The 16,018-nt window shown below is 39.7% G+C and overlaps 2 protein-coding genes across 4 annotated transcripts in view; both read right to left on the bottom strand.

The window, feature by feature from the left end:
* The window catches only part of SPART (spartin), a 338,589-nt gene that overhangs the window by 1,881 nt on the left and 320,690 nt on the right, over positions 1–16,018 (bottom strand). The gene's annotated exons all lie outside the window — the stretch shown is intronic.
* Positions 2,391–16,018, bottom strand: part of DCLK1 (doublecortin like kinase 1) — a 247,869-nt gene continuing 234,241 nt past the window's right edge. For all 3 annotated transcript variants that reach the window (XM_049822760.1, XM_049822759.1, XM_049822763.1), the window contains one exon: positions 2,391–7,325. In XM_049822760.1, the coding sequence (XP_049678717.1) occupies positions 7,268–7,325 (58 nt within the window). In that variant the 3' untranslated portion in view covers positions 2,391–7,267. The remainder of the gene's footprint in view (positions 7,326–16,018) is intronic.

The raw sequence follows: 16,018 nt of genomic DNA, 5'->3' as shown, positions 1-16,018 counted from the left end.
CAGATGTTGAAGCATTCCAGGCACCTAATGGAGATGCATAGGTAAAAAAAGTAATTACCTCTGAATGTCAATGGTGGTGGTGGTGGTGGTGGTAGTAGTAGCAGCAGCAGCATGAACAGTCGTAGTAGTAATGTCAGCTCTTCTTGAGAGTAACTCTAGACAAGTCAAGTAAGCTAGGCTTCTTTTTCATCGCTGCTTTTTTCTCTAGGCACTTAAAAATTAGATGTGTATGAATAACTCATCACTATCTTTAAAATCTGTTAGGAACATAGAAATACAAAGTATCTTCTGGGTTTCTGAGTCCAATGCCTACCTACAATAGGAAACACATATGAGGACATATCAGAAACACCTCAAGAAGAAAGTTTCTCATCAACAGATCAAGTTCCACCTCAAATTCAATTGGAGTTTCTTGGCTCCAATGGTTCTATTGCAAAAAAACCTCTCAAAAATCTGTTTGATCAGTTGGGTAGGAAACCATCTTCCAAATGCCAGTCTACATTTATCACGGCTAATCGCTAGCTTTTTTCTAGCTCTGTCATTTAGCATAAACAGTTATTTTCCCAAGCTGGTATTTACTCAGGGCTTGACAAAATGCAGCACTGCAGGCAGATGCCAAGAAAACGGCACAACTCTCTCCAGTGTCCTCTCCCCACCCACCTAGGTAGGGTGAACACTTTTGGAAATGACCGAGCGCTGTGGCTCGTCGCTCAAGTCAATCACGAAGAAGGATTAGGAAGACATCCATTCCATTACGGGTGGGCCATTCCATGAACTCTTTATTTTGTGGATGCTTTGTTCCTTCCTCTGGACCCTGCTGCAGAAAACTGCAGTTACATGAAGCCTCAACATAGCAACTCAACTCTTACTGAAGCTATTTGGCATGGGCTTTCCAACTATATATGCAGACAAGTATAAAATGCACAGACATCACTTTTTGAAAGCTGTCATTTCCCAAAAAGGGCCATTAAGGTAGAAGCACGCTGCAGAATTGCTATTAAAAAAAATTAATTTACAGTCATTTTTTAAACACCTAATTTCCCCACTAGCCTGTATGTAACACTACTTCAAACAGCTACACACGGTCTCATTTAGTGAATATATGAGGAAGAGGTCTGCATTATGTTTGCTAAAAGAACTAGGATTTCAATTCCATCTGCTGCTGGGTGTGTTTGATTTGTATATTAATTATGCCTGTTTGTAGCTGTAAATTTGCTCCAGATTAGTAGCTGATTGGCTCCGCAGATGGATTCATTACACTGCATGGCTCCCTTGCACTTTTATAGTTTTCAAACGATTCCATACTTAGGCTTTTTAAACTGCTTTTAATACCTCTCTTATTCAGTGTGAGCTTTCAACCCTGTCTCATGCAGGCAATTTTTTTTTTCCCCTTAAGAGAAAACATGTTCCTTTGATTCTTCTCTTCGTGGACCCTTCTGGCTGGTGTAACGTCAGCTTTGTCCATGGTGCTACTCTAAAACACAAGACAAAACTGCTTCTTCTCCCAGTCTTACAGGGAAATTCAGCATATTCACATTTAGCATTTGCTACGTGGACTGACTTAAACTAATGGGTTTAGGAATTACACGAGCACTCAGCAGGGCGTATATACATACCCGTTACTGCGCAAACTTTAAATGCTTGTCACGTTGAAATAAAACTCTCCCACATGTGGAACATTTTTGCTCTTGATCACTGAGTTTTCTCCCTGGTTTTCTAAACGCCCAAAAGTTCTGAGCTGTCACCTTTGTAGTTAAGACCGGCGAGAGATGCTTGAAAATGTAACACATCTGAAATAAGCTGCATAAAAACCGCCTTTGTGTCTGTGTGTGTGAATGTTTGTGTACACTTAGAAAATAAATGTCGAAGAGGTCAAGCTGATTTCCCTCATATTTTAGGAAAAGAATCACTCTGAGCTGAAAAATTGTATGCCAAGTTTCTGCCTGAAGCAAATTTTTACGATCAAATTAAAAACCTTTGAGACTAAGAGTTTATAATGGAAATACTAACACAGCCTTAACCGTGGCAGCACTAGCAGGCACTGCAATAATATTAGGAAAGCTCTCCCTGCCCACAATCTAAACTAAATAAAAAAGATGCCATTTTCTAACATATACCCCAGGCTAGCAAATAACAATGATTTAATGTACTCGCCCTGTGGTAATATAGTAGCACTGCAAACCTCTGAGCCAATTTTTCTTTTCTTTTCTTTTTTTTTTTTTTCTTTTTAAACATATATGCCCCATAGGGAAAGGACTGCAATTTAGCTCTTATTTGTGGATATATCGCTTTCATTTCGACAATTCTTGAAAGCCTTCCTGCTGTCACAAGCTACTGTATGCGAGCACCCAACTGAATAAAGACCCACCAGGCTTTTTCAGGAGTTTATTCACAGGTTTGGCTTTGCTTATTGTAGTATGCACCACATTTAAATTAGATGAGGGCTACTGTAAAGCAATAACATTGTCAATGACTGGAATCTCACTTTCCCCTCTAACAGTCTGAAGCAAATTAATGTATTGGTTGTTCAGTAACAAGTAAACAGTTTCTGCTACAATGTCAAGGAAAAAGAATGTGTTCATTAATATGAACAATCTTCATCTACAAAGATGATTTACACAATGCATGTCATGAGATAGCTTTCCCCTAACTAGTACACTACCAAACTGAAAAGCTGATTCTTAGGACTTTCTTGAAATTACAATATCGTTTGTTTACCAATAAGAAAGACAGTCTCAGTCACCTATGCCACCATTGTAAGCTCTATAGTAAGTACTTAAAAAAAGAGAGATTTCTGGAATCACTTGTGGAATTAATAAAATTGATAACTACAGACTTACACTGCATCAATGATACATATTATTCCTGTGATAAGTTAAGCTAAAAATAAGATTAATTTGGTTATAGAAATTCCTTAAACAACAACACTGAAATTATTTCAAACTTGAAATTTTTCAAGAATTTTCTGAAAAAATCAGCAAACACTGGCTAAAAAAGCAAAGCAGTTTGGATACACCAATGTAATCAGCATGCCTAGTGCTTTTCTGTTAACCCTCTGAGTAGAACCATAGTATTCGGGATTTTTTTGTACACTAGTGCTATGAAAATTGTAACTTACAGAAATATTAATTTATATGTCACGACTTAATAAAGCACGTTCTAAATATATTTGGGCCCGGCACCGCATCTGGTGAGCAATTCATCCATCCTAGAATTTTACTTATTCACTAGAGAAGCCAGTCTCTAGCAACTATAAGGGGAGTTTCGACGATTGCCCTAGATTAAGACGCTTAACTCTTAGACGGCTACACCTAGACGAGACAACGCCCAGCTCAGCGCCCTTTAACTAACCCTCTGCTACCACCTACCAGCGCTACCTTTTCACATCAAAGTTCGCTTACCGCACGTAAGCTCACTAGAATATTGCACTTAGGTCGGAGTCCGCGTTACCTCCGCTTACATTTAATGGAGAGGAATTCAGCTGGCAGTGGCCCTGTTCTGCTCCCCTGCTGACGCTAAGATCACACTGCCAGGCATCTCCAGAGACCAACTATGAGATGACCTGCATCGCCCGCTGGGAGCGCTCCTCTCCATCTCCCGGGGGACGGACGGTGCCTACCACGACGGCCACCCGTCTCAGCTCACCACACGGGCTTGGCGGGAGGGGGTTGGCCTCGTATACGTAATAAGCATTTAAAACAAAAATTGTTGTCACATTTAGCACCAACACGATGCAATGATTCAAAAGGGAAATGAGGAAAGATGTCAGAAGGAGTGGTATATATTACAGTAAAATGACCACAGTGCGCTATGTGCTCTCCCAGATTATCACATTAGAAGTAGTCTGTTATCTCCGATTTCTTTTTTTTTTTCACTGGCGTTTCAAGTATTTTTAGGGCCACATATTCTGTCTTCACTTACCCCCTGGAATTCAGAGGTTAGACAAGAAAAAGGGCAGTAGCTGCCAAACAAGCCTGAACCATTATTATTTCCATGAAACCATCCACATATATACATATATATGGTTATATTTAAAAATATATATGGATACATGGATATATTTAAAACCATCATTGCAAACTCTTTTAAAACAGTTTAAATATTCAGATACCTTTCCTTGAAGCCTAAAAAGAGGCTATCAGCAATTTGAAACCCAATCTCTCACAGACCTAAAAATAACTTTAAAAAAATATTTTTATAGTTATGTTCATAAAACATGAATGAAAGATCAGAAACATATAAGACGCTGGGGATGAGTAGGGTTTTCAGGATCTAGGATTATTTTTACATACTTTTTAAGTAGTACAAGATGGTGTAAGATGAAGGAGCCAAACATCTTATTTTAATGATAACCCTGTATTCCAAAGCAAAGCAAAGGTGATAGGAAAATCCCAGATGGGTTTCTCAATAATATTTCTCATGCATAAGGTAAGCATATTTTTATATTTATTTTTTTTTTCTCCTGACTTCCCTCTCTAATTAAGAAGAATGAACATTGGCCTTTGCTTTAAGACTGCCAAATTTTCCCCAACAGTCAGGGAGCATGTGGTATTAATGGACACTTTTTTATTACCGAATCTATCTCTTGCATTTACATGGCCGAGTTGCATCTCTTCTAAAGGGAAGGCTGTGATATAATGTGAGAAGGGCAATGCTGGAGAAACGTGCCAGGTCCCAACCTACTGTAAACTGAGGTAGGCAAGTGGCTTGGCTGAGGGGTTGATCCTATGGAAAATAATCCCTGGCCTATCCAAATGTTACCAGACTACAACCATTAACATCACAACGGCAGTGGCTGTGCCCTGTCTGCCGAAGGTCTTCTCTCTGCAACGCCTCTAGGGTTGGATGGGCACGGTCAAGGATCTGCCACAGACACGGCTCTGCCAAAACCTAAACTCCGAGAACTTTGGTATGGCAGTTCCTTTATCCCTTCACCTCTTGCCCCTGCGGAGTTCTCCAACAAGACACCTATCTGGGTCACCTGGGTTACTCGGGTTCCAGACAGGAGTAACCGAGGCCGCGCGCGGGGCTCCTGCCCGTGGACGTACGTTCAGAGATCAGAGTCTCCTGACGACTTCGCGTGAGATTCGTCCCACTAAACTCATAATCTGCATTTTGGTGCCTGAGGTAAGCTTCCAACAGCAGTTCCTTCTACGGTCAAAGGAGCGAGAGCAATAGGGGAAGCAAAGCATGAGTCCTGCCTAAAATGCGTGCCCGTGACAGGCGAGATGAACCAAACCTGGAAATGCTCGTCTCTCTATTACCAAGGAAGTCTGGAGACCTAGTTTTGACTAAATGTCTCATTTCTAGATTATTAACAGTGGGTGAATTTAAAAGCGTTCTGTATGAAATACTTGTACCACTTGTGTGAAGATTCACAAGATGAAATTCCTGTATTCAAAATCTTCAGAGCTTTTAATATATAAATTTTCATGACTAAGGCAATCAAAGATGCACTTTGAAGGATGGAGGAACAAAAGAATTTCAATGTTTTTGAAATACAGTTCAAACAATACTTCCAACTAGAAATACAAAAGAGCATTATGCTAGCTCCAACAAGCTGCAGGTACACATTTGCTGCCACAACTGCTCGTAGGGACAGTTCCATCAGCAAACACAACTCAGAATGGAACTGTGGGCAGCTTGCCCTGTCCCTCCAAAATTTATTTATGCTTCCCAGCAAGATCAAAAAAGTCTGCATATCTTTTTGGGCAGCATATTGATATTTCTAGCTGTATGATATGAAAGAAAAAGGGAGAAAGAAATAGAGAAAGAGGGCAAGGGGGGAGAGAGAGAGGGCAAAACACACTTACGTGACTTTTTAAAAACACTGTAAGAAAATTTTAACTTTAGAGGAGGAAACTTCCATTTCATATGAGTAATAAGAGGAAGTATAAATTTCACAGTGTTGGTTTTTATTTTAGAATAGGGTTTTGGAAGTTGCCTTTTTCATTCAAATGAAAATTCTGTGTGATTTTATAATCATTTTTCTTTCCAATTATCACATCTGAAGCAAAAGCCTACAAAGTGTAATATTTCTGTGGAAGCCAACTTTCAGATAAAGGTTAAATAAAATGCTATAATGCTGTGTTGAGCTTTTAACAAACCAGAAATATGTATACTCTGTGTAAATGCCCATTTTATTAAATATTACAAATAGAACTGGTGAATCATTTTTAGTCTCTCCATTCTAAGACAAAACTTTCGCTAATTCAGTCTAGGCTTTACATATATATTAAATGACTTGCATTTGCCCCAGTTTAGAAGTACTCTAGCTATTTTAAGGGTAATTCTCATCGATGTTAATCTTTAAAAGTGACTCTCCCGGAATAACCAGGTCACGCTGGGAGGATGCCTGTACATTTCTGAATGTGAGGCAAAGGAACCAGCAACTTCTCAACTAGATCGTTACATACCATTACATGACAGAACTTGTCCTCAAGCCATTTCCCAAGACTCTGCATTGTCATTAGCAGCAAACGATATGGAAGCAACCTTTTGTGGCCATCATCATGTCATCCCCTGTAAACTGTGAGGCTGCCCTAAATTGAATTTCCCATTTAGCCTGCATAATATCCTGCAACAAGAGTCACTCCCTCTGGAAGTACGATGCAGGTTTAGAACGAGCTGCTGTAGAAGATACCGTTTGTTTAATTTTATTTTCATTTTTAAAGCCTATATTTGTAACCCCTAAGCAATAGTGCATTTGGTATTGTTTTGGCCACAAACAGGCAAGGAACTTTAGGGTACTATAAAAGATATGTGCGTATAAAAGCAAAAAAGCCAGAATAAAGCCCGAATGTGGGTTGTCAAGATTTAAGCTGATCATTTACTCAGAGGGTTAACATGTGCTAAAATTACATACTGCAGTTCCTAGCTTCACTGATGAAAACATTCACTGCTTCTATCTTTAAATAAAAAAGCAAAACAGCCTTAACCCTTTGAGGATCGTATTAGCAGCAAGTTGCAATCTAAACAGAGAACAAGTATTCCAATCAATTCGGAAATTACTCTTACAAAGATTCTGTGAGCACCCTTTTGTGTTCCACCATCCCAGCGTTTACTGCCGGACAGATCAGCTGTAATCACTTCACACAGCTCTGAAGGATTTTCAGGATCTCAAAGGGTTAAAGCCAAGACTTTTGAGTAAAAGTGTTTTATTAAAAGGGTGAGTTAGGTGAGCGAACAGTCTCGGATGAACTTGGTGAATAGTCTTCCGATTCGGAGTTGAGTTCAGGTGGAGCTTGCTGTGCCTTATAACGTCCCCTCACATCCTGGTTGCGTCTTCGTCGGAAAACCTGCCTCTCCTTATCAAGAGCGGTGGTCTGGCAGGGGCATAAAATAAGAATAAATGAAATTAGGCTGTGTGTGAAATGCAAAGCTAATGAAAACCATGCGTTTTTATGTGGCCTGCAAATACCAGGGATAATAAATGTTCAGACCAAATTAAACCTGTTCTGTCTCAGTCAGGTCTGAAAGGGTGAGCCCACAACACAGCTAAATGCTTTAAAAGGTGCATTTCCCAAATCTTAAGAGGTAGCGTGACATCATCCAGCAGATACAGTACCATATATATGGATGCCATATGTTCTACTTCTGGATGCTATTAATTTCATCCTTTAATAGATTCAAATTTCAAGCCAGATACCAACTGACCTTCCCCCCACCCTTCCCAAAGTATAAATCTGTTTCTACAGGCAAGGCAGAGATGTACGCTCGTCTTTGATTTGACCTAATGAAGGCTGATACACACTCACCCATGTTCAAGTCAGTGCAATCGGCTAACAAAGATGGATTGTGATGAAGTTGTCAGACAAGAGAGAAAAACAAACACCGAAGGGAGCTAGCCCAGCTCTTTGGCACCTCCTCATGCCGCTCAATGGATGTTCTTAGGGAGAACGCTGAAGAGCTCTGACGGAAAGACCCGTTTAGCCTGGCCACCCTTGTCTCCTCCCGTTAACCAAGGTCTAGCGAACGCAATACCCTGCTGATGTTATCTAGGTCTATCTAGACTACCTAGGACTGGGAAAGAAGAACGTTTACTTGGCGGGCTTCATTTTTTGATCAGTTTCTGCCACTATTGAGAATGCAAGTCTTAATAAGATGGCTGTAACTTCTAGCCACATCTCTTTTTTTCTGCTTTTCTGGCACATTTACAAGGTGAAGCTGCAAGCCAGGTAAGGGCAGCCCAAGTCTGACTAACGATTTCAAGCATGGGACTGGGTTTCGCCGTTTTCTCGATTATGGGGTATTAAACTGCAGTCCCTGAAATCGCTGTAAAATTACAAGTTCAGCAGGATGGCCTTGATTCAGCAAGAGCACTTTGACACATAGTTCACTGCCTTCTGAAGCAGGGCTGCCTTCTTAAAACACGGCCCGTGATTTTTTTTTGGAAAAAGCAAAACGGGAAAAGGCAGGTGGCTAGTCAGATGACATACAAATTGTAAACGAATAGCTGATCATGGCACTGGAGGCAAAGATAACTTTGAGAACTGAACAGGTTTAACTGCTAAGGCTTGTAAAATTTCTCCCTAGTACGAAAATCTCCTTTTAAAAGAATGCAGCCAAAAGGTTATTCTGCTTCAAAGGATTTATTGTTTTCTCTTGAGATATACATGACTGATTTCTCTGGAAAATTTACCAGTTATAGTGTGAGCCTCATAGGAGAGCAGAGATGTATTTATAGCCAACATATTTTTGAGAACGAAATGAAAACTAAATCCATCATGCTGGAGCAGAATAGCATTATAGCAATCCATGCTCTAAAATAATGCAATCAGCATTCAATAATGATGTAATGGAGACAGAAAGATGGACAAGAGTACAGAGCTACTATAGCAAATGGATTTAGTTAGGCTAAATTGCTGAACTATTATTTTTGTGTCTAGAACCTATGTAGCACTACTTTAAAGGGGTAAAATAATTAACTTCGGTAAGTTCATCCCTGTATTTTAAATAATAATTGCTACAAAATCCAACACTTCTCATCTGCTGAGAATCTCTTTGTTTACTGCTAATCTTTTGCTTAAGAGCTCTAATTAGTATTTTCAATGCCTTTTACGTTTCTTAGCCTTGAACCAATTCAGTTTTTGATTATTTTTTAATGTGAAACAGAAGAATACCTAAATCTTTTACACACAATGAATATACTGCATACAGTATGTAATTCTGTGTGAAAATTGAAAAGAATGGCATATATTACCATTCTATAAAATACAGATTTCCATTTAAAAAAATTTTTATGCTTACAGGAAATAAGCATTTACTTCAAGTTTAAACCACATCACATCATCCTGTGGTAATAGATACTCTCCTCTGAGAAAGTTAAACATTTCTGGTCAGATAAATTAAAATACTTGTATTAAATTCAACCTTTATTTTTAAAACCTGCTACATGAGAACGGTAAATGTATATGTAAAAACTGAAGGTATTTAGAATTAGGTAAGTTACACAGAAGAGAATACTCTTGAATAAAAGACTGGTTTTGAAATTTAGCCTGGGATATTGCTTCTTTTAAAGGATGAAATTCTAAAATTGCAAAACTAGTTAGATAATTAAATATCAGGACATCTTTTAAAAGACATCTTTAAAAAATAAGCCCCAAGATACTAGTTTTCTGCCATTGTTAGGGAAGCTTTGGGGGCTTTTGTTTAAATGTATTTGTTTAAATATACATAAAGGCACTTCCTGCCTCAATAATAAAAAATGTTAAGCAAAACCCCCCCGATGATCTTCCTTAATCCAGCACCTTATGCTGTAGTTCGTAATAGCAAATATTTCTGGCTGCCTAACCCTTCAGAAACTTCCTGAGGTATTTTGAGACTATGTTTTTCTTTACATTTTTATCCAAAGTCTCCCCTCAATTTGATCTAATCAGTCTTTGCAAAGACATGCTTGTAGACTCAGGGGCATTATTGTGGTTACTCTCCTGGGCTGAGAGACATTCAGAGCTTTTCTCACCCAAACAGCTTCTTGAATAAAAACGTATAAAGTCACAGAGAGCCAAAGAAGGGAGTATTTATCTAGCGAAAGCAAAAATACACAGGTCATATTCCAGTGTACAGCGTTTAACATGCCAGAACCACAAACTTGGGTCACCTCTGGCCACAGACAGAGCGCTCACAAGCCCTACAGAACTTGCAAGGCCGGGCTTATTCCGCCCAAAATCGTGATGACATTTTGCACTTCCAGTGTCTCATACCCTGCCGGACGGTATTGCCGCTCTGCATTCTGCACAAATGCTACTTCCTCTAATGAAGTCACGGTTATTTCTTACCTCTAAAGAATTTCAAAATATGATAGATTAATGCTTTGGAATGCAGGGGAGATGGTAAGATACATTTGAGTATTGGCTGCACGTATTTTGTATTTTGTACAAATACAAAAACTGTACAAAGTATTTTGGAGGTGCAATTTTCACCTACTGTACCATCTGGTACATGTGGGCATATTCCAAAAATCAGCTTTTTCTTTATTATTATTACTGGGTTTGTAACAAAGGCCTCTTACGTACATTGCCTCAGTTCAATAAATGTATTATTTCATCTACTATTCAGCTGGGTGGTTCGCTGGTGCATGAACCAGTCCATTATGGATTTCCAGGGCATTTCTACTTTAAGCTACTCTTTCGATAAGTAATAAGAGGATCTGCAGTGCACTTATGCTTCACAGGGCTGCAAATCCCAGATTTTCCTTATCACATTTTGACTTTTTTTTCTTGCTGGCTCGAGGTGAGAGAGTGAGAACTTGGAGCACTATATGATAGTAATGGCAACTAAAGTGTAAGGATAGTGTTCTTCTTTAAGATATGTGGCTGTCCTCCTACAATCCATATGAGGAAATGTAGAGCTTCTTATCCAGCAGCAGATAAGTGGATTGCCTCTAATAGTTTGGTGCTGATGGGTCTGAAGCACTTCATTAAGCACTAATGTATTTTGCATCAGCATTTAGTAATCCTGACACCCAGTACCAAATGGTTAACAAGCCATTTTTGGAAATGCATTTAATTTGAAGTAATGGAGCATCATTTTAAAATCATTGTTTCTGTCACCTATATACTAAGGTGCAGTTAGCATTTTTCCAAGATTTTCCACAGGGAGTGCCTTCATCCTGATTTCTGCCTCTTGATGTCGCAGGACTCCTGAGCCATACAAATCAATTTTTTATCTTGGAAAATGTTGAACTCTGTGTTTATGAACAGACATTCAAAAACTACAACTGCTTTGATATATATGTTGGATTTGCAGTGGGAAGCACCTTATTTTAGCTGTGTGGTGATATTTTCTGTCAGGTCAGTAATTACTGGATTGAAGTAACTGCATTTTATGAATGCAAGCAGTGACTGTTTTTCTTTTCACTTGTCTTAATTTACTGCTGGCCACCAAATATAGATATATATTCATTTCATTAATAAAAGAACATTATCGTGCATTTTGCCTCTTAGCCCATCCATTATTCATACCAGCCAGGAGACTGAACTGGGGATGCAGCTGTTCACGCATTAATCCAAGAAACCCTTCCCTTCACTCACTTTCATTCTGCAGGAGCATATTTGCAATTTGTTTGCAATTTTCATGATGCTTTGTTTAGTGTGTGGAATTACATGGACATACATATTAAAATATTGGTATTTTTCTTCCAGTGCATTCTTTTATATACACGTATCTGTATGCACATATCTAAATGTTCACAGCTAGGTATTTTTACCTTATTTCCTTAAGCTTCTGGCTAGTGACCTCGATATGCTGAGATATGTAAAGGCAGGGTTCCTTACTGTAAAAACGACCATTAAACAATGCTTGTGGCTCGAGCCAGGCAGCCCTTCAGTCTGACCTTTTTTTATTTTTTTCCATGGGTTTCTCAGGTTATATACATATATATATATATAAATATATATATATATATGTGTGTGATTGATTCATGATTCAAGACACTTTTTGGAGAGTACTTCAAACTTAGCAATACACCTCAGTCCAGGAGTGAAACACACATGTTATTTTTAGCCCCTCAGGCACAAGCTATAACTAAGTCAAGTTACACGGTGATTTGGAGACGTGCAAATGACCACATCGAGGGGACAAATTAATCGAGTGGATTTGAACCTAGACCTCCAAATACAAAAGGCCAGTGCTTCAGCGCACCATGTAACTTCTGGCATGAAATTTAGCTACAATGAAACTAAAAAAGAAAGAAAACCAAATCAATTTGATGTATGCTTTGTACTGTATTGGTGAGTGAATACAAAGACAAGTATTCTACACATATAACTGCTGAATCCATATTGCTATATTTAAGTTTGTGTTTACTCTTTGACATCCCCCCTTTTTAGAGACACGATTCCTCAGCTGGTTTCAATTACACGTGGAAGAGTCTTAGTGCCAAGTTGTTTGCATGGGTGAATTTTATTTATAGTTTGTAAATCAGTTGTGGTTTTCTTAGTCAAAGAGCAGGAGAAGAGATTTTAAATGAGTTTAGATGTTTGCCCATTTTAACCAATATTCAGTTTACAAAGGATTTTATGGTATTAAAAATGGCACTTTACAGATAGCAAGCCTGATTCCCAAGTTCCTTGTCCCATTGCCAAGACGTCTGGCTGTAACTTTTGACTTGAAAGTGTATTGTATCCACTTGGGACAGGTGTAAGTAACCCGACAGATGCAAAGTAATGGGAATTAGGAACCAAACACAGAGGATGGAACTACAGGTTTTCAAATGAGCTGGTCTGATACTTTTTAAACTGTGACAGTAAGAACTGTATTTTAAAAATCCAGTATTTTATGAATTCAGTATTGACCGGATTGACGATTTCATTAAGCATTCAATGTAACTCATCTCCTTGCTATTGTCATTACATAGATAAGATCATTAATGATTTTTCCATACATTTCCTGGGTTTTATTTTGCTCCTTTAGCTTTTATATAGTGTCTGTGGATATCTAGAAAGTAACATACGCTAACATTTTATACTAATCTTGTTGTTAATACTACATATACTAATTTTTTCTGCTAATATTTTATGTTAGATACAACCACTCTGGTGCTCCCTTGGTATTCTGAATCAGCCCAGAGAAGGCAGAAAATTCAGGCCATTCTGTCAGTAGCAGATTAAAGTTATGTTAAGATTAAGACATAACCCGGAGCCAGTAAGGAAATTCAGGGTTGAAGAAAACATTGGTAAGTAAGTTTTGCAAAGTACTGCCTTCAAAATGTGTTGCCATTAGGAGGAACAGGTAAAGCACCTGAAGAAGGCTACGGACCCAACACTGCAACACTTGGGGCTGAAGAGAAGGCTTGAGACACTTTCACTCTTAATATTCTGGCTCAGTTACAATAAAGCCAGAAAACTGGAGTCACGCGAACTGTTAAAAGCCTCAGTGAAGTACATCTTCAAGAAAAGTTCCTTATAAGAAAGTAAATCTATCAGTTATGATATATCAGAAGGACAATGCGGGTGCCGTTTGGATTTGTTGTGGTCACTGTTGCTAAGTTCCAGTAGAGGGAAATTATAAAAAGATGAATGCATTGGCTTTAACCCTTTTACAAAGAGCTCTATCAGAGAATGGGCTGCCTTTGGAGAAAAGAAAAAGAAATCCCAAATAATAGTACCTCTGCTTAGAGACGGGTGATCTTGGCTGTCTTCAACCTGAGTTGACATTGGTAATCTGGGGTGAATGAAGATGTGATTGCACCACCGGCATTAATTACCCACCCGCACCAAGGCTGGCTTTCCTGGCTACCAAGAACAACCGAGGTTTCACCAGCCCCGGGGCAGTGCAGACTGCAGGGGTTTAACTGGGACCTCCAGTCTCGTCCCCTACTGACCCTGCTTCGGCCTCTTCTGCACTTCTGACTGCAGGGCTGATGTCCCGACAGCATTAGCTGGGCTGCTTTTAAAACACCTATCAGTCTGGGGTCCAAATGATTTTACTGATTTGGCCCCCGTGTTCTTTCTGTTCCTCATATTCAAGGAACACTGTAAGATTTTCCAGGCCTTATATCTCATACCTGCTACAATAACTATTACTGAACATGAGGTTTGTTGTATTCTAGTACCTCAAAAAAGTCACGTCACTTTTGCACATAATATCCCACTGAAAGGGAATAAGACAGGATGCAGAATGACTGCTCAGAAAATTAGGACTTTGAGGCACTTTGAATAGGGAAGTCTTTTAGGCAGAGAGAGGAAAGTGTTTTCTGGCTGATTGAAGGGGGAAATAGTGCCATTTAGAAAGATATTTTAGAAGACTGCTGGAAACCAGGGATGAAAACGATCAAAGGAGTGGAGAAGAAATTAATAGTTTAACGCTAACAAAGGGAGCATTACGTTTTCCTTGGGACCTGTTTTCATTTTTCCTCGTACTTGTGAATTCAGGTTAATTTTCATGGGCCTGTGACAAATTAACTGTTTTGTAGATGGGAATTGATGAACCTTTTCATATGCTTTGCATTTGCCCTACTAAAAAGTAAACACTTGCTCCATCGAAATGGTTTTATTTAGACTGAGATGTTGGTCACTACAGCAGTTGCTTGTTTCTTGGAGATGAAAGAGGACCGAACACAGGGCAGCGCTTGTTCGGAGGTACCCCCTGTTACAGCATTTCCTAATTAAGCACCTACACCTAGGAGCCCTGCTCTCCCAATTTGCCTTTCCACACTAGGTGCCCTGTTTAGAAAGCACTAATTACAAACATTGTTGTTACTGCCCCCAGCTGGAAAACAGAGCAGTTTATGTATGAATAAGGGAGATTATCGCCCATCTGCTCCAGCCCATTATTCAGGGATGTGTCATTTTGTATGCTGATGGCAGCCATTACTAGTGCTTCAGTCAAATGGCCTTTTTTTTTTTTTTTTTTTTTTTTTATAGCGTTTATTTATTTACCAAGTTGCAGAATTAGTCCTCCCCCCCCTACTTTCTCAAAACGCATATGGTTTGTTTCAAAATCTGTGCTATGCAGTTAAACTGAGTCAAGGCCAGTCTGAGAGGGGATGCTCGCTTTTATCACAGGCTCCTCTTTCTGGTGGTCTGCTCCCCCTGAAGCTGGGGTTTTAAAAGATCCAAGCATTGTGTGTAGCAAATGGAAAGACAGTTTTGTTGTTTGGGGGGTTTTTTTGGCATAAAATAGAAATAGTAAAGCAGAGAAGGAGTGTAAACTGATCACGGATAGCAATTAAACTCCAGGAAGACAAAGCTCATGGGCGCTTTCCCCCATTTTACAGAGGAGGCATTAAATTTGCAACTATTTGACAAAGTCCTGCTTGACACACAATGCCATCTCTCCTTCGTAAGCAGAAAAGAAAAATTCTTCTAATACTATCAAACCCACACTCGGCTGAAGCCGGGCACGCAGGGCCCATCTCCCCTCCTCCAAACCCAAAAAGCACAGACGCCGTGCTGCCGGCTCTCGGCCGCGTCCCAGGGCTGGAACCTACGGAGCAGGATCCCGAGTGACAAGATACAATAAACCAAGCAGGTTTTGCTACGTCCTCGCAGGTCGATGGAGGCGTAAAGCCACCGACGCGAGAGCGATGGGCTGGAATGAGAGGTTCTGCTGCACACGTCAGCCCTTGGAGTGGAAGAGCTTCTCAATTCTCGCTAGCCAGCGTTCAGCTGATGGATGGGAACGACTTATCTACTTTTTGCCTGAAAAATAGGATTATCTTTGGTTTTCCTGACCCCAGAACATCCATATCGGAATCGACTTCACCCTCAGTGTGCGCTCAGGGGACTGCTAGGTTTTACGTGCTGTAGCCCGATCCATGCACTCAGTGAAATGACCCAGGGTGGGAGTTTTACCTCACTGCAAACACTCGCGGTGACCATCTCTGCTGTTTCACTAGCGCGGTTAATTTGCTGATTTTTTCCAAATGCCTCACAGACGAGCTTTTAAACACTGCAGCGTTAGAAAACACTTATAAAGATTTCTCCAGCTATCAAAACGCGGGTCTTGTGAGTAATAAGAAGGAAAAAAGCCAGCAAATAACCACTTGATGGGAATTCCAGGGCTCTGGATTGATTGA

This window comes from Accipiter gentilis, chromosome 19 (genome assembly GCF_929443795.1).
Source record: "Accipiter gentilis chromosome 19, bAccGen1.1, whole genome shotgun sequence".
Taxonomy (NCBI): Eukaryota; Metazoa; Chordata; class Aves; order Accipitriformes; family Accipitridae; genus Astur; species Astur gentilis.
The sequence above is the reverse complement of the archived record's forward strand: the minus strand, read 5'-3'. Positions and strand labels throughout refer to the sequence as shown.